Source organism: Stomoxys calcitrans, chromosome 1, assembly GCF_963082655.1.
Source record: "Stomoxys calcitrans chromosome 1, idStoCalc2.1, whole genome shotgun sequence".
Classification (NCBI taxonomy): Eukaryota; Metazoa; Arthropoda; class Insecta; order Diptera; family Muscidae; genus Stomoxys; species Stomoxys calcitrans.
Window position 1 is genome coordinate 253,698,945 of NC_081552.1, and position 19,062 is coordinate 253,718,006.

A 19,062-nucleotide genomic window follows, 5' to 3' on the forward strand; every position below is an offset into this window, starting at 1 on the left:
TCGATCTGTCTATTTTACTTCTTGAGCACCCAAAGGACGCAATTCTTATTCGAATTGGCTGACATTTTACACAGGTCTCCAACATGTAATAATATGATAATAGCAGAGCAAATCTTTTCGTATATCCTTTTTTGCCTAAGAAGAGATGCCGGGAGAAGAACTCGGCAAATGCGATCCATGGTGGAGGGTATGTAAGATTCCGGCCCGGCCGAACTTAGCACGCTTTTACTTGTTTAAAACTAGGGATTTAGTAGAGTTATAAAATAGGACAATAAATTCATGTTGGTGGATGTCCAAAGTTCGGCACACCCCAACTAATACTTTTTTTACAAGTGGAATATACCTTACCATGTATAAAAAAATTTTATCTTATTTTTTTCTCAAAATCCTGTCAAATTTTTGAAGAAATATTTTATTTCTTATTCTCGAAACGATTTATTTAAATATTTTTCCTCTCCTTCTTTTGATCAAAATGAACCACTTGGCTGATGAAGTGCCCAAAGAAGATGCAACTGTCAAAAAGCAGAAGAAGAAGCTCAGCAAGAAAGAACGAAAAGGGGTTAAGCGCGGAGAGGATACGGAGTTTCATAAGCTAAAACTTTATGTAAGTCGCTGAAAGTAGATGAAACAACAACAACAACCGTGCGTTATTTCCATTTCTATTTAAAGGATGAATTACGGCGGGAATCGGCATTGGCCAAAAAGACATCCATACGCAATGAAGAAAAATGGTTGGAGATGTGTCCAGAAATCAAATTGGCTGAAATGAGAGAAGAATTGACAGTAAGTTGAGGAAAATTTTTATGCTTTATAAAAAATGTTCAGCAAGATATCTCCTTTTAGTCCTGGCAGGACAAAACCAATCGTATTTTAGTTCAAAAAGATGAAAAGATTCAATTGATTTTGGAAGAAATCAAGGAGACCGAAGAAATGCAAAAACGTAACTTTGGCATGCAGTTACAGATTATGGACTATTTAAGTGGTAAGCTATGGACTATTGACTAAAGTATTCCTTTGTTGAAGAATTCTCTTCCCAGACACCTTCAAACTATTTCAAGAAGTTGCCCGTCAACGCTACGAAGAGCAGGCTCAAGAAATGATTCATGACTTTTTTCACCAATTTTTCGAAAGAAAGGCCATTGACGCTGGTTGTCAAAGGAAATGCGAAAATGTTATGCATGCCACAAATTTAATAGTGGCCCATACTCTTAGAGAAGATTATGACATATATCTGGATAAACGTGAAGATCGTGTTAGTACAGAAATTGTTAAACGTTACGAGTTGCGTGATGCAGTTGCTAAAAAAATGCAAAAGCTTCAAAGCCAATTGGTGGAGTTTGTAGAACGTTTGCGAAATACCTCCTTGGATGATCATAAATATAAACGCTTCAAAGGTTTAATGCAACGCCAGCGTACTTTCGTAATAAAATCACGGAGACTAAGCAACACTGAAGCGCATCACACACGCCTCTATAAGGAATTGCAGAAAGAGTTGAATCGTGTGGAAATTGAAGATGGACGCAAAATTCAATATTTAAAATTGCAGCAGACATACTTTGTGAATCTGCGCCGGAACATTGAGGAGCAAATGAGTATGCATGGAGAGTTGACGCATGAGAAGTTGAAAATCTTGACCTTAGAGTGTTATCGTCTGAGCAAGGTATGAAGTGACAAGTAACAGGTAAAAGCGTGCCAAGTTCAGCCGGGCCGAATCTTATATACCCTCCATCATGGGTCGCATTTGTCGAGTTCTTTTTCCGGTGTCTTTTTTTAGGCAAACAAAGGAAAGGAAAGGATACAAGAAAATAATTGCTATGCTATTTGAGCTATATCCGATTCGGACCACAGTAGAAGACTTGTGTAAATTTTCAGCCAAATCGAATAAGCATTTCGCCCTTTGCGGGCTCAATAAGTAAAATAGGGAGATCGTTTTATAGGGGAGTTGTATGAGGTTATAGACCGATTCAGACCATATTTGACATGTATTTTGAAGGTCACGGGAGAAATTTCATCCAAATCAGATAATAATTGCGCCCTATAGAGGCTCAAGAAGTCAAGACCCCAGATGGGTTTATATGGAAGCTATATCACCCGTACTTGGCACAGATGCTGAAAGTCATAACAAAACACCTCATGCAAAATTTCAGCGAAATCGGATGAGAATTGCGCACTCTAGAGGCTCAAGAAGTCAAGACCCAAGATCGGTTTATATGGCAGCTATATCTGGTTATGGACCGATTTCAGCCATACTCAGCACAGTTGTTGGAAGTTATAACAAAACACGTCGTGCCAAATTTCAGCCAAATCGGATAGGTATTGCGCCCTCTATAGGCTCAAGAAGTCGAGACCCCAGATTCGTTTATATGGCAACTATATTAGGTTATGGACCGATTTGAACCATTCTTAGCACAACAGTTGGAATTCACAACAAAACACCACGTGCAAAATTTTAGCTAAATCGGATAAAAATTGCGCCCTCTAAAGGCTGAAGAAGTCAAGATCCCAGATCGGTTTATATGACAGCTATATCAGGTTATGGATCGATTTTAACCATACTTAGTACACTTATTGGAAATTACAACGGAAAACTTCATGCAAAACTTCAGCAAATTGGATGAGCATTGCGCCCTCTAGTGGCTCAAGAAGTCAAGTTGCAAGATCGGTTTATATGGCAGCTATATCGGGTTTTGAACCGATTTGAACCATACTTAGCACAGCTGTTGAAAGTCATAACAACACACGTTGTGCAAAATTTCAGCCAAATCGGATAAGAATTGCGTCCTCTAGTGGCTCCAAATTTTCCAAAATTGCTCCCTGTAGTGAAGTACTATGCCATGTAAAAACTTCTCCCCAAAAAAGGTGTCGCACAGCGGCACGTCGTTCGGACTCGGCTACAAAAATAAAGCCCCTTCTCATTGAGCTTAAAACTTGAATTGGACAGCACTCAGTGATATATAAAAAGTTTGCCCCTGTTTCTAAATGGAATTTTCATGGGCATATTTGCAGTTGCATATATGAAATAGACAGATTATTGGATATGAGGGCTGATTTAATATAACAAGGCTACGTCAATATTTGGGGGATTTTTCAAGATATGATCCGATGTAGTACATCTTCAAATTTTCCCTGCCTATGGGTAAAACAAATTATCTGGGCAAAGTTTCAGGCGAAAATCGTTTTTAAGGGCTATTCTACACTTTTATACCCACCACCGTAGGATGGGGGTATATTCATTTAGTCATTCCGTTTGCAATACATCGAAATATCAATTTCCGACCCTACAAAATATTTATATTTCGGATCGTCGTAAAATTCTAAGACGATGACCGTGTGTCTGTCCATCCGTCTTTTGTAATCACTCTACGGGCTTCAAAAATTGAGATATTGAGCTAAAATTTGGCACAGATGCGTTTTTTTGATGCACGATGGTTAAGTTATTGAATGGATCAAATCGAACTATATTTGGATATAGCTGCTATATAGACCGATCTCCCGATAAAGGATCTGAAGCCCATAAAAGTTTTATTTCTCGCCCGATTTCGCTGAAATTTGCAACAGCGGGTTATTTTAAGCCTCCCGACATCTGACCTAAATATGCATTAGATCGGTTCATATTTATATATAGCTGCCATATAGACCGATCTCCCGATAAAGGGTCGGAAGGCCATAAAAGCTTTAATTATTACCCGATTCCGCTGAAATTTGCAACAGTGGGTTATTGTGAGCCTTCCGACATCTGATCTAATTATGGACTAAATCGGTCCATATTTAGATATAGCTGCCATATAGACAGATCTCCTGATAAAGGGTCTGAAGGCCATAAAAGCTATAATTATTAACCGATTTCGTTGAAATTTGTAACAGTGGGTTATTTTAAGCCTCCCGACATTTAACCTAAATATAGATTAGATCGGTTAATATTTAGATATAGCTGTCATATAGACCGATCTCCCGATAAAGGGTCTGAAGACCATAAAAGCTTTATTTCTCGCCCGATTTCGCTGAAATTTAAAACAGTGGGTTATTTTAAGCCTCCCGATATCTGACTTAATTATGAATTAGATCGGTCCATATTTAGATATAGCAACCATATAGACCGATCTCCCGATAAAGGTTCTGAGGGCCATAAAAGCTTTAACTATTACCCGATTTCGCTGAAATTTGCAACGGCGGGTTATTGTAAGCCACCCGACATCTTACCCAATTGTGGATTAGATCGGTCCATATTTAAATATAGCTGTCATATAGACCGATCTCCCGATAAAGGGTCTGAAGGTCATATAAGAATTAATTATTACTTGATTTCGCTGAAATTTGCAACAGTGGGTTATTTTAAGCCTCCCGACATCTGACTTAAATATGGATTAGATCGGTCCATATTTAGATATAGCTGCCATATAGACCGATCTCCCGATAAAGGGTCTGAAGGCCATAAAAGCTATAATTATTACCCGATTTCGCTGAAATTTACAACAGTGGGTTAATTTAAGCCTCCCGACATCTGAACTAAATATGGTTCAGATCGGACAATATTTAGATATAGCTGTCATATAGACCGATCTCCCGAAAAAGGGTCTGAAGGCCAAAAAGCTTTAATTATTACCCGATTTCGCTGAAATTTGCAACAGCGGGTTATTGTAAGCCACCCGACATCTTACCTAATTATGGATTAGATCGGTCCATATTTAAATATAGCTGTCATATAGACCGATCTCCCGATAAAGGGTCTAAAGGTCATAAAAGATTTAATTATTACTTGGTTTCGCTGAAATTTGCAACAGTGGGTTATTTTAAGCCTCCCAACATTTGACCTGAATATGGTTCAGATCGGACTATGTTTAGATATAGACCGATCTTATAAACCAATCTCTCGATAAAGGGTCTGAAGCTCATAAAAGCTTTATTTCTTACCCGATTTCGCTGAAATTTGAAACACTGAGTAGGTTAAGACCTCTTAACATCTCACGCAAATATGATTCTGATCGGACTATATTTAGATATAGCTGTCTTATAGACCGATCTGCCGATAAAGAGTCTGAAGCTCATAAAAGCTTTATTTATTACCCGATTTCGCGGAAATTTTGAAACAGTGGGTTTTTCTGAGCCTTAATATGGTTCAGATCGGTTTATAATTGGATATATCTGCCATAGATCACGATATTTTGTTCTACAAAATTGAATAGTGACATATATATTAGACCACCCAATGTCCATGCCGAATTTGGGTGCTTAAGTTATCCAATTTTCACCGCATTGTGACAAAATGGGGTTTACATGCATACTCGAGGTGGAGGGTATCCAAAGTTCGTCCCGGCCGAACTTAATGCCTTTTTACTTGATTGTTCTCTTTAAATACTTTTTTTATAATCTTTCTCCTTGTAGCATTTTAATAAACTGGAAAAATATGGTGAGCTTTTGCTCTCTCTTGTGGCAAATTGTCGAAAACTGCAGACGGAATCTGAGAAAGTTGTGCCATGGGGTGATTTTAGTGAACCCATTAACTATGAGAATTCAGATGAAAAAGACGATTTCACCCTAAAAGTTTTAGATCTAGAATCCCATGTCGATCAAAGTGAAAAACAGCTTAAATCACAAATGGAGCTAATGAAAAACTTTTGGCGTCGCCAAGCCTTGGCAGAAGCCCAAATTGTGTTGTTAGAAGAGAGGAAAAGAAAATTATTGGAAGAAAAAGAGAGTTACATTAACAAAATTAAATCACTAAGTAAAGCTGATGATGTCAATGAAGTTCGAGAGACCTTACAAGTTAAAGGCGTTTTGGATGAAAAGCCCTTCAACGGTTATTTGAAACCTAAATGTCATTTGTAAGAAATGTTTTTTATTTGATTGCCATTTTTAATTTTTTTGAGAATATACATCAAATTTCCTATTTTTCTCTCTGATTATAATTGAAAACATCAAAGGAAAGTATTTTATAGAAACCCACAGCCCAATCCTTATCATTGGCCTGTCCCTGACTTTCAATCTGGTCATCTTTGCCGCCATTAGTGGTGCATTCCCTTCGAAATCGTATGAAAATCTCAGCAAATACTATGCGATGAGATATCGAGGATACTTCATGAGTCATGTTAAGATCCGCTTGCAGATTATTTAGGATGCTTTTTATCTCCAGAATCTCTTCAATGGTTTCAAAGTCTTTGGTATTACGTAGACCCACAAATAAGACATCAATCAAACAATATTTGCGTCCTTAAACGAAATGTTTTTAAATATCTTGTATATGTGTGTGTTTTTAAAGTGAAAACTCACCATTATTGAATTTCGTCACTACTTTTATGGGTATGGTCCGCCTAAAGTGTTCAACTTCGAAACGCACCAACTTTAATCGCGTATCCTCGCGGGAGAGCAGCATATCTTGGGTGATTTGTTTATAGCCTCTAGGGGTGGTGAATTTACTGATGCCATCGATATTTTGATTTCGAATGGTGTTTGTAACCACCACGGCGGCCTGCAAGAATATACGAAAGTTTTGACTTTAAGTAAATCAAATGAAAACAAGTAAAAAGGCACTAAGTACGGCCGGGCCGAACTTTGGATACCCATCACCTCGGGTATATATGTAAAACCCCTTTCGTCACAATCCGGTGAAAATTGGGTTGTTTATGCACCCAAATTCGACACGGACATTGAGTGGTCCAATATATATATGACACTACTCAATTTTGGAGAACAAAGTATTGGTCTTTTGGCAGATATATCCAATTAAAAACCGATCTGAACCATATTAAGGTTGGATATCTTGAGGCCCAGAAAAACTCACTGCTTCACATTTCAGCAAAATCGGATAGAAAATAAAGTTTTTATGGGCATTAGACCCTTTTATCGGATAATCGGTCTAATGACAGCTATATCTAAATATAGTCCGATCTGCACCATATTTGGATCGGATGTTGGGAGGCTTAATACTGCGCATTATTCTAAATTTCAGCGGAATAGGGTAATAAATAAAGCTTTTATGGGCATTAGACCCTTTTATCGGATAATCGGTCTAATGACAGCTATATCTAAATATATTCCGATCTGCACCATATTTGGATCGGATGTTGGGAGGCTTAATACTGCGCATTATTCTAAATTTCAGCCAAATAGGGTAATAAATAAAGCTTTTATGGCTTTCAGACCTTTTATCGTGAGATCGGTCTATATGACAACTATATCTAAATATTGTCCGATCTGAACCATACTTAAGTCCAATGTCAGGAGGCTTAAAATAACCCACTGTTTCAAATTTCAACGAAATCGGGTAATAAATAAAGCTTTTATGGCCTCCAGACCCTTTATCGGGAGATCGGTCTATATGGCAGCTATATCTAAATATAGTCCCATCTGAACCATATTTAAGTCAGATGCAAGGAGGCTTAAAATAACCCACTGTTTTAAATTTCAGCAAAATCGGGTAATAAATAAAGCTTTTATGGTCTTCAGACCCTTTATCGGCAGATCAGTTTATGTGGCAGCTATATCTAAATATAGTCCGATCTGAACCATACTTAGGTCAGATGTCGGGAGGCTTAAAATAACCCACTGTTTTAAATTTCAGCGAAATCGGATAAAAAAATAAAGCCTTTATGGCCTCCAGACCCTTTATCGGGAGATCGGTCTATATGGCAGCTATATCTAAATATAGTCCCATCTGAACCATATTTAAGTCAGATGCAAGGAGGCTTAAAATAACCCACTGTTTTAAATTTCAGCAAAATCGGGTAATAAATAAAGCTTTTATGGTCTTCAGACCCTTTATCGACAGATCAGTTTATGTGGCAGCTATATCTAAATATAGTCCGATCTGAACCATACTTAGGTCCGATGTCGGGAGGCTTAAAATAACCCACTGTTTTAAATTTCAGCGAAATCGGATAAAAAATAAAGCCTTTATGACCTTCAGACCCTTTATCGGGAGATCGGTCTATATGACAGCTATATATAAATGTAGCCCGTTCTGAACAATATTTACGTACGATGTTGGGTGGGTTAAAATAACTTGCTGTTCCAAATTTCAGAGAAATCGGATAAAATTTAAAGCTTTTATGGGCTTCAGACCCATTATAGGGAGATCGGTTTATATGGCAGCTATATCTAAATATATTCCTATCTGAACCATATTAAAGTCAGAAGTCGGGAAGCTTAAAATAACCCACTGTTGCAAATTTCAGCAAAATCGGGTAATAAATAAAGCTTTTATGGCCTTCAGACCCTTTATCGGGAAATCGGTCCATATGGTAGCTATATCTAAATACATGCCGATCTGAACCATATTTGGATCAGTTCTTGGAAAGCCTTAAACTACTCACTTTTTCAAATTTTAGCAAAATCGGATGAAAAATAAAGTTTTGTGGGCATTAGACCCTTTATCGGAATATCGGTCTATATAGCACATATATCAAAATATGATCCGATTTGCCCTGTTCAAGAACTTAACCAGCGTGCATCAAAAAGACATATCTGTGCCAAATTTCAGCACAAAATCTCAATTTTTGAAGGCTCTAGAGTTATTACAACAGATGGATAGAGAGACAGACGGACATCGTTAAATCGTCCTAGAATTTTACGACGATCCAAAATATATATACCTTGTAGGGTCGTATATTGAAATTTCGATGTGTTGCAAACGAAATGACTAAATGAATATACCCCCTATCCTACAGTGGTGGGTATAAAAAAAGTAAAAAAACGGAGGCGATAACAAGTAAAAGCGTGCTAAATTCGGCCGGGCCGAATCTTATATACCCTCCATTATGGATCGCATTTGTCGATTTCTTTTCCCAGCATCTCTTTTTAGGCAAACAAAGGTTAAAAGAAAAGAATTGCTATGCTATTGGAGCTATATCAAGTTATGGTCCGATTCTCACCATAGTTGAGTTGAAAGTTAGAGACCATAGAAGAAGTCATTGTGTAAAATTTCAGCCAAATTGAATTTGCGTCCCTAGCTCAAGAAGTAAAATAGGGAGATTGTTTTATAGGGGAGGTGTATCAGACTATAGACCGATTCAGACCATATTTCACACGTATGTTGAAGGTCATGGGAGAAGCCGTTGTACAAAATTTCAGCCAAATCGGAAAATTATTGCGCCCTCTAGAAGCTGAAGAAGTCAAGATCCAAGATCAGTTTACAGCTATGTCAGGTTATGGACCGTTATTGGAAGTCGTAACAAAACACGTCATGAAAAATTTCAGCTAAATCGGATGGGAATTGCGCCATCTAGAGGCTCCAGAAGTCAAGACCCCAGAACGGTTTATATGATAGCTATATCAGGTTATGAACCGATTTGAATCATATTTAGCACAGTTGTTGGCAGTCACAACAAAACACGTCATGCAAAATTTCATACAAATCGGGTGGGAATTTCGCCATCTAGAGCCTCAAGAAGTCAAAACCCGAGATCGGTAAATATGACAGCCATACCAGGTTATGGACCAATTGTAACCAAAATTAGCACATTTGTTTGATGTCATACTAGAACGATTTGTGCAAAATTTCAGCCAAATCGGATAAGAATTGCGCCCTCTAGTGGCTCAAGAAGTCAAGACCCCAGATCAGTTTAAAGGGCAGCTTTATCAGGTTATAGACCGATTTAAACCATACTTAGCACAGTTGTTGAAAATCATAACAAAACTCCTAATGCAAAATTTCAGCTAAATCGGATAAGAATTGCGCCATCTAGAGGCTCAAGAAATCAAGACCCCAGATCGGTTTATAGGGCAGCTCTATCAGGTTATGGACCAATTTTAACCAAAATAAGCACATTTGTTTGATGTCATACTGAAACGATTTGAGCAAAATTTCAGCCAAATCGGATAAGAATTCCGCCCTCAAGTGGCTCAAGAAGTCAAAACCCCAGATCAGTTTATAGGGCAGCTATATCAGGTTATGGACCGATTTCAACCATAATTGGCGCAGTTGTTGGAAATCATAACGAAACACGTCATGCAAAATTTCAGCTAAGTCGGATAAGAATTCCGCCCTCTAGTGGCTTAAGAAGTCAAGACCCCGATCAGTTTATAGGTCAGCTCTATCCGAAAGGACCGAATTCAAATCGTAAGATCGGTTCATATGGGAGCTATATCATGTTATAGCCCGATTCGTACTTAACATAGTTTTTAGGAGACTTAACAGAACACCACGTGCAAAATTTCAGCCAAGATGTCAAATCTGGCGATCGATTTATATGGGAGCTTTACTACTTTATGGACCGATTTGGGCCGTACTTGGCACAGTTAATGGAAGTCAAAGCAGAGCACTACGTGCAAAATTTCAGCCAAATCGGAAAAAATTGCGGCTTCCAGGCGCTCAAGAAGTCAAATCGGAAAGTTTTTACATGGCAAAGTACTTCACAAATGTCACCAGCGTTACGAGGGTTGACCACCGCTGAAAAATTTTCTGATGGTCCTGCCAGAATTCAAACCCAGAGGTTCAGCGTCATAGGCGGTCATGCTATCCTCTGCGTTGTTATGGCCTCCTGCCACTCTAACCTAACCTTTATCCGAATATGAACCGATTTTTCCCATTTGCAATCCCTGACAACCTACACTAATAAAAAGTATCTCTGCTAAATTTCAAGCGCACATCTTTATTCGTGCGGGCGCTATTGTGTTTTTAACAGACGGACGGACGGTCAAGTCCAAATTGACTAACAAAGTCAAGATTATCAAGAATACACATAAATATATACTTTATTGGGCTATAATATTGGGTTGCCCAAAAAGTAATTGCGGATTTTTCATATAGTCGGCGTTGACAAATTTTTTCACAGCTTGTGACTCTGTAATTGCATTCTTTCTTCTGTCAGTTATCAGCTGTTACTTTTAGCTTGCTTTAGAAAAAAAGTGTAAAAAAATTATATTTGATTAAAGTTCATTCTAAGTTTTATTAAAAATGCATTTACTTTCTTTTAAAAATCCGCAATTACTTTTTGGGCAACCCAATATAATAGTAATAATAATAATATTTTCAAATTATTACAATCGGAATGATGAAATTAGTATGCTTCAACATTTTCATAAATTAAATGGAGTCTCTACATTTTAAATTTGATAAAAAATATATTTGGCTGGTTATTTGAAAGACTTGTTGTCATTGGTGGTATGGCCCATACACGGCAAAACCACACAATTAAATGTTTTAGACGAACAACCGAATATAATATATTCGGCTAGCAGTATTACAATTGTGATTTGAAATGGGTTTGATTCATGCTAAGAAATTACTTAGCAAGTAACACAACCATGGTAAATTGTATAACTATTGTGAATGATTGATTAATGATTCAGCATTCCAAACTGTTATAAATACAGGGTGGCTGATGAAAGCCGCTACCAAAAAAAAATGTAATAACTTTTTTTCTATTTAATAATAATAATTTAATAATTAATTTAATTAATTAATTAATTAATTTAATTAATAATAATTTAATAATTAATTTAATAATTTAATTTAACATGAATAAAAGAAAAATGTATTCCATACACCGAAAAAAAAATGTAGCAATATTCATCATTGTAGCAATATTCATCAGCCACCCTGTATAACACTTTGTCGCTGTGTCATATTTTAGAGAAAATGCAGCCTATTTTTTTCTTTTTTCCGCGAAATAAGATTTATCCTAATCTCGAATTCTGACACCAAATTTAAAATTTACCTGTTTGGCTCCTCTAATAAATTCGGAAGGACTAAAATTTCTATCCCAGAACAGCTGATAACGCAACAGATTGAATTGTGTAACTAAATAAATCCAAGGATTATGCAGATACACCAACTTGGGAATAACTTTTCGACGTCTATTGCTATACTCCATGTGACGTTTCCAATTGTGATTTTGTCGAAAGCTCAAGAGGACAGTTGATGGAATTGGTTGATTTGTGGTAGTAAATCGCTTGCAAACAGAGAGTAATTTGAAAGTTTGTATGAGAAATGATGAGGGGAGTTTCCGAAAGGTCGAATAGAAGTTACTTGGAATTTTTATTAACATTTTTTAATTTTTCAATGTTTTTTTTTTAATAATATTGTGAAATGTTTGTAAGAAATAATTGATAAATCAAAGAATACTTGTCAACATTTTATTTTAAGAAATCTTGAAAGCAAAAAGAACAAGTAAAAGCGTGCTAAAGTTCGGCCAGGCCGAATCTTATATACCCTCCACCATGGATGGCATTTGTCGAGTTCTTTGTGCGGTATCCCTTTTTAGGCAAACAGAGAATATTGAATAAAAACTGTTATGCTATTGGAGCAATATCAAGATATAGCCCGATTTGGACCATAAATGAATTGAATGCTAAACACCGTAGAAACCATTGTGTAATATTTCAGTTTATTCGGATAAGAATTGCGCCTTGTAGGGTCTCAAGAAGCAAAATCGGGAGATCGGTTTATATGGGAGCTGTATCAAGCTATGGATCGATTCGGACCATATTAGACACATATATGGAAGGTCATGGGAGAAGCTGTTGTACAAAATTTCTGCCAAATCAGATGAGAATTGCGCCCTCTAGAGGCTCAAGATACAAGATCGGTTTATATGGCAGCTGCATCAGGTTATGTACAGTTGTTGAAAGACATAACAAAACACCTCATGCAAAATTTCAGCTTGGAATTGAATGGGAATCGCGCCCTCTAGCGGCTCAAGAAGTCAAGATCCAAGATCGGTTTATATGGCAGCTATATCAGGTTATGAATCAATTTCAACCATACTTAGCACAGTTGTTGGAAGTTATACCAAAACTTCACGTGCAAAATTTCAGTTAAATCGGATGAGAATCGCGCCCTCTAGCGGCTCAAGAAGTCAAGATCTAAGATCGGTTTATATGGCAGCTATACCAGGTTATGAAACGATTAGAACCATACTTAGCACAGTTGTTGGAAGTGATATTAAAACACTATGTGCAAAATTTCAGTCAAATCATAAGAGAATTTCGCCCTCTAGAGGCTCAAGAAGTCATGATCCAAGATCGGTTTATATGGCAGCTATATCAGGTTATAAACCGATTTTAACCATACTTAGCACAGTTGTTGGAAGTGATATTAAAACACCACGTGCAAAATTTCAATCAAATCGGATGAGAATTGCGCCCTCCAGAGGCTCAAGAAGTCAAGCTCCAAGATCGGTTTATATGGCAGCTATACCAGGTTATGAACCGATGTGAACCATACTTGGCACAGTTGTTGGAAGTGATACCAAAACACCACATGCAAAATTTCAGTCAAATCGGATGAGAATTGCGCCCTCTAGAGGCTCAAGAAGTCAAGATCCAAGATCGGTTTATATGGCAGCTATACCAGGTTATGAACCGATGTGAACCATACTTAGCACAGTTGTAGAAAGTGATACCAAAACACCACGTGCAAAATTTCAGTAAAATCGGACGAAAAATGCGCCCTCTAGAGGCTCAAGAAGTCAAGATCCAAGATCGGTTTATATGGCAGCTATACTAGGTTATGAACCGAACCATACTTAGCACAGTTGTTGGAAATGATATTAAAACACTATGTGAATGTCATGCAATGCAGCAGAACTATTAACGTGGATTTGGAGATAATTCCCTCGAAGGAGTGTTCTCGCGGATTTTGTGCAACCTTGGTAAATGAAGTTCTATTGGATTTATCGAGATTATCGTATATGCTGACGATAACGTGCTACTGATCCAAGGAAAGTTTCTGCAGACGATGAGAGGCAAGTTTCTGCAGACGATCAGAGAGATAATGGATGACTTTCAAGAAGGGTTAAGAGAAAGACGAAGCTGGCGTTGTTCCCTCAGAGATATTCGATATCGGATTTCAGACTACTGCAATTGGACGGGACTACTATTCAAAGGAGACGTTATACTAATAGGCATTGTCCTCGTTTCGAAACTGCCCTTGAATACGAAAAGAAGCCCGAAAATATTGAACGCTTTCTTCTCTAGCATGAGAATTTTGGTACTATGTGGGGAATCTACCCGCAGATGATTTATTGGATGTTCACGTCTAACGTATGGGGTCAGGCAGTTCGAGAAGCTTCAAAATCTGGCTTGCTTTGGTATCATGGAAGAGTTGATATTCACACCGCTTCAGGACGATGATAGATATTCAACCCATTCTCTAGTCGGAACTGTGCCACCAAGGTTGCACTTATAATGAGGGAACTCGGCATGCTGAGGACGACAGGTACATCTCTGGTTGCACCGTCCCTGATTCACGACAGGATCTTCAGCATTTGAAGGGAAGGAAAGATTAAAAGACTGGTGTTGCGTTTTAGGAATATGAGATAACTGTCTTCACTCTCAGCCACTCGATGTCGGTAAGTCGCTGAGATTGTTTGTTCGACATTTTAGGCAGATATCTAAGCCTTCGAAGCTCCGGATTTATGTGGACAGAATGGAGGTTTTGAATTCGAGGACGGTGAGGTCGAGGTGCGTGGCGAAATGTTTGGAATCCCTGAATGAACTCTGGGCTCATGACATAACGCTTGATTGGGTTTCCGATAACGATGGTAATTTTGGGAATAAGACGAAGGGCTAGTCCACGGCGCAAACCTGAACAGCCTTCGGAGCAAACCTGAAAAACCTTGAAAGCTCAGGATTTATGTGGACAGAATCGAGGTTTTGAATTCAAGGACGGTGAGGTCGAGGTGCGTGGCGGAATGTTTGGAATCCCTGAATGAACTCTGTGCTCATGACATAGCGCAGACTTGGGCTACCGATCACGATGGTAATTATGGGAATAAGACGAAGGGCTAGTCCACGGCACAAACCTAAACAGCCTTCGGCGCAAACCTGAAAAGTCTTCGAAGTTCAGGATTTATGTGGACAGAATGGAGGTTTTGAATTCGAGGACTGTAAGGTCGAGGTGCGAGGCGGAATGTTTGGAATCCCTGAATGAACTCTGGGCTCATGACATAGCGCTGACTTGGGCTACCGATCACGATGGTAATTATGGGAATAAGACGAAGGGCTAGTCCACGGCGCAAACCTGAACAGCCTTCGAAGCTCAAGATTTATGTGGCCAGAATGGAGGTTTTGAATTTGAGGACCGTTTATAATCCCTGTATGAACTCTGGGCTCATGACATAGCGCTGACTTGGGTTTCCGATCAAGATGGTAATTCTCGAAATAAGACGAAGGGCTAGTCCACGGCGCAGACCTGAACATAAAGAGTGAATTTTTAATTTTTTTACCGATCTCCCGATTTGACTTCTTGAGCGCCTGGAAGTCACAATTTTTGTCCGATTTGGCTGAAATTTTGCACATATTGTTCAGTTGTGACTTCTAATAACTGTGTCAAGTACAGTTCAAATCGGTCAAGAACCTGATATAGCTCCCATATTAATCGATCTCCCGATTTGACTTCTTGAGCCCATTTTTTGTCCGATTTGTCTGAAATTTTGCACATAGTGTTCTGTTATGACCACCAATAAATGTGTCCAGTCTGGTCCAAATCGGTCAAGAACCTGATATAGCTCCCATATAAACCGATCTCCCGATTTGACTTCTTGAGCCCCTGGAATTTTTTGTTCGATTTGGCTGAAATTTTGCATATAGTTTTCTGTTATGACTTCCAGTAACTGTGCCTAATATGGTCCAAATCGGTCAAGAACCTGATATAGCTCCCATATAAACCGATCTTCCGATTTGACTTCTTAAGCCCCTGTATACCTCAATTTTAGTCCCATTTGGCTGAAATTTTGCACATAGTAATCTGTTATGACTTCCAATAAATGTGTCTAGTATGGTCCAAATCGGTCAAGAACCTGATATAGCTCCCATATAAATCGATCACCCGATTTGACTTCTTGAGCCCCTGAAAGCCGTAATTTTTGTCCGATTTCGCTGAAATTTTGCACATACTAATCTGTTATGACTCTCTACAACTGCGCCAAGTACGGTCCAAATCGGTCTGTAACCTGATATAGCTCCCATATAAACCGATCTTCCGGTTTGACTTCTTGAGCCCCTGTATACCTCAATTTTAGTCCCATTTGGCTGAAATTTTGCACATAGTATTCCGCTATGACTCTCAACAACTGCGCCGAGTACGGTCCAATTCGGCCTATAACTAGTCTTACATAAACTTTTTGCAGAATCCATGGTGGTGGGTTCCCAAGAGTTGGCCCGGCCGAACTTAACATAATTTTTCTTGCTTTTATACCCACCACCGTAGGATAGGGGGTATATTCATTTAGTCATTCCGTTTGTAACACATCGAAATATCAATTTCCGACCCCACAAAGTATATATATTTCGGATCATTGTAAAATTCTAAGGCGATGTAACGATGTCCCTGTGCCTGTCCGTCTGTCATTCCGTCTGTTATAATCACTCTAGAGTCTTCAAAAATTGCGATATTGAGCTTAAACTTAGCACAGATACTTTTTTTTTGTTGCACGTTGGTTAAGTTCTTGAACGGGCCAAATTGGACCCTATTTAGATATAGCTGCTATATAGACCGATTTTCCGGTAAAGGGTCTAATGTCCATAAATACTTTATTTTTCATCCGATTTTGCTGAAATTTGAAACAGTGAGTAGCTTAAGGCTTTCCGACAACAGACTCAAATATGGTTCAGATGGGACTATATTTAGATATAGCTGCCATATAGACCGATCTGCCGATAAAGGGTCTGAAGCCCATAAAAGCTTTATTTATTACCCGATATCGATGAAATTTAAAACAGTCGGTTATCTCATGCCTCCCGATATCTGATCCAAATATGATTCAGATCGGACTATATTTAGATATAGCTGCCATATAGACCGATCTCCCAAAAAAGGGTTTGAAGGCCAAAAAAGCTTTATTTATTACCCGATTTCGCTGAGAATTGGAGTAGTGCGAAATTTTAGGCCTCCCAATATCCGACCCAAATATGGTTCTGATCAGACTATATTTAGATATAGCTGCCATATAGACCGATCTGTCGATAAAGGGTCTGAAGGCCATAAAAGCTTTACTTATTACCCGCTATCGCTGAAATTTAAAACAGTCGGTTTTCTCATACCTCCCGATGTCTGATCCAAATATGGTTCAGATCGGACTATATTTAGACATAGCTGCCATATAGACCGATCTGTCGATAAAGGGTCTGAAGGCCATAAAAGCTTTACTTATTACCCGCTATCGCAGAAATTTAAAACAGTCGGTTTTCTCATACCTCCCGATGTCTGATCCAAATATGGTTCAGATCGGACTATATTTAGATATAGCTGCCATATAGACCGATCTGTCGATAAAGGGTCTGAAGGCCATAAAAGCTTTACTTATTACCCGCTATCGCTGAAATTTAAAACAGTCGGTTTTCTCATACCTCCCGATGTCTGATCCAAATATGGTTCAGATCGGACTATATTTAGATATAGCTGCCATATAGACCGATCTGCCGATAAAGGGTCTGAAGCCCATAAAAGCTTTATTTATTACCCGATATCGCTGAAATTTAAAGCAGTCGGTTATTTCATGCCTCTCGATATCTGACCCAAATATGATTCAGATCGGACTATATTTAGATATAGCTGTCATATAGACCGATCTGCCGATAAAGGGTCTGAAGCCCATAAAAGCTGTATTTTGTAGCCGATTTCGCTGAAATTTGCAACAGTGGGTTATCTTAAGCCTCCTGACACCCGAGTTACATATGGTTCAGATCGAACTATATTTAGATGTAGCTACCATATAGACCGATCTCCCGATAAAGGGTCTGAAGCCCATAAAAGCTTTATTTATTATCCGATTTCGCTGAAATTTTAAATAATGCGCAGTTTTAGGCCTCCCAATATCCGATTCAAATATGGTACAGATCGGACTATATTTAGATATAGCAGCCATATAGACCGATCTGCCGATAAAGGGTCTGAAGCCCATAAAAGCTTTATTTATTAACCAATTTCGCTGAAATTTGAAAAAGTGAATTTTTCTGAGCCTCACGATATCCGACAATAATATGGTTCAGATCGGTTTATAATTGGATATATCTGCCATAGAGACTGATATTTTGTTCTACAAAATTGAATTGTGACATATATATTAGACCACTCAATGTCCTTGCCGAATTTGGGTGCTTAAGTTATCCAATTTTCACTGGATTGTAACGAAATGGGGTTTACATATATACCCGAGGTGGTGGGTATCCAAAGTTCGGTCCGGCCGAACTTAATGCCTTTTTACCTGTTATCTAACAAAACACTGACATTTGCATCATACATATATTCAAATTTTTTTGTTTAGATAGAAGAAATACCAAATTTTTATAAAAATTTAAGATCAGCTCATCTTTATTTCGCATGAAGTTAAACAAAATAATCAATTATTTATGCATATCGATTTCAAGGCGCAACGAAATGATTCACTTCTTTAAAAACGCAATCACTGAAACTCTAAAAGTCCTATCAAATTTAAAGCCTTCATCAAAAGATTACTAAGCCTAAGGCAAAGTGAGTAACCACCTTCAAAAGAATGAATAGAAGGAGAATAATCTCAGAAAAAAGTTCACACATTCACACAGACATACACAATTGCACTTTGATCCTAGTATCCTATAGGAATTTCGTTTCATTTTCTTGTTTTTGTCCGTCTGTCTATCTTCATTCCCATCATGAGTCATGGATAGCCTTGAATGGTTATATTTTTAGAGACGCCACATTGAGCGCTTATTACACGACTAAACGCTAAGGCTGCTGCCAACTTCATTGACTACGATGATGATGATGATGATGGTGGGGATATTGGTTATGGTGGTGGACAAGACCTAGTCCATGTTGTTGGCACTCTCTTACAGTTCCCACCACTGCCTCACTGGAATTGGGAGCATCAACACGCCTCAGAGTCAGAGTCACAGTCAAAGTCACAGCCCGATCTTAACTCAAACCCAGAAGATGACATCCAAGAAGAAGAGAAGGAAGAGCAACCAAACAAGTTTGTCTTAGGTTTTTTGTTTTTACCCCGCGGAGAAGTTTTTGTCTGTCTTTGGGTTTTTAAGGTGGCCAAATGGTTAAGCATGGCCAACAGGATCCTTTTCGACAACCGAGCTTATATGGATGGCGTTGCACAGATTAGCTTTAAGAACAAAACTCTCACAGCAAGGCAA

At 38.3% G+C, this 19,062-nt stretch overlaps 2 protein-coding genes across 2 annotated transcripts; one reads left to right on the forward strand and one right to left on the reverse strand.

Moving 5' to 3' along the window:
* Positions 1–378: 378 nt before the first annotated feature.
* LOC106084658 (dynein regulatory complex subunit 2) lies at positions 379–5,887 on the forward strand. Its single transcript, XM_013248520.2, has 5 exons — positions 379–604; positions 670–783; positions 844–982; positions 1,038–1,660; positions 5,383–5,887. The coding sequence occupies exons 1-5, from the start codon at positions 473–475 to the stop codon at positions 5,824–5,826; spliced, it is 1,452 nt and encodes a 483-aa protein (XP_013103974.2). The 5' UTR covers positions 379–472; the 3' UTR covers positions 5,827–5,887.
* On the reverse strand, positions 5,817–12,037 carry LOC106084659 (uncharacterized). The gene is made up of 3 exons (XM_013248521.2): positions 11,655–12,037; positions 6,268–6,466; positions 5,817–6,207 (listed from the first exon to the last, which is right to left on the reverse strand). The coding sequence occupies exons 1-3, from the start codon at positions 11,982–11,984 to the stop codon at positions 5,885–5,887; spliced, it is 852 nt and encodes a 283-aa protein (XP_013103975.2). The 5' UTR covers positions 11,985–12,037; the 3' UTR covers positions 5,817–5,884.
* Between the last annotated feature and the right edge of the window lie 7,025 nt (positions 12,038–19,062).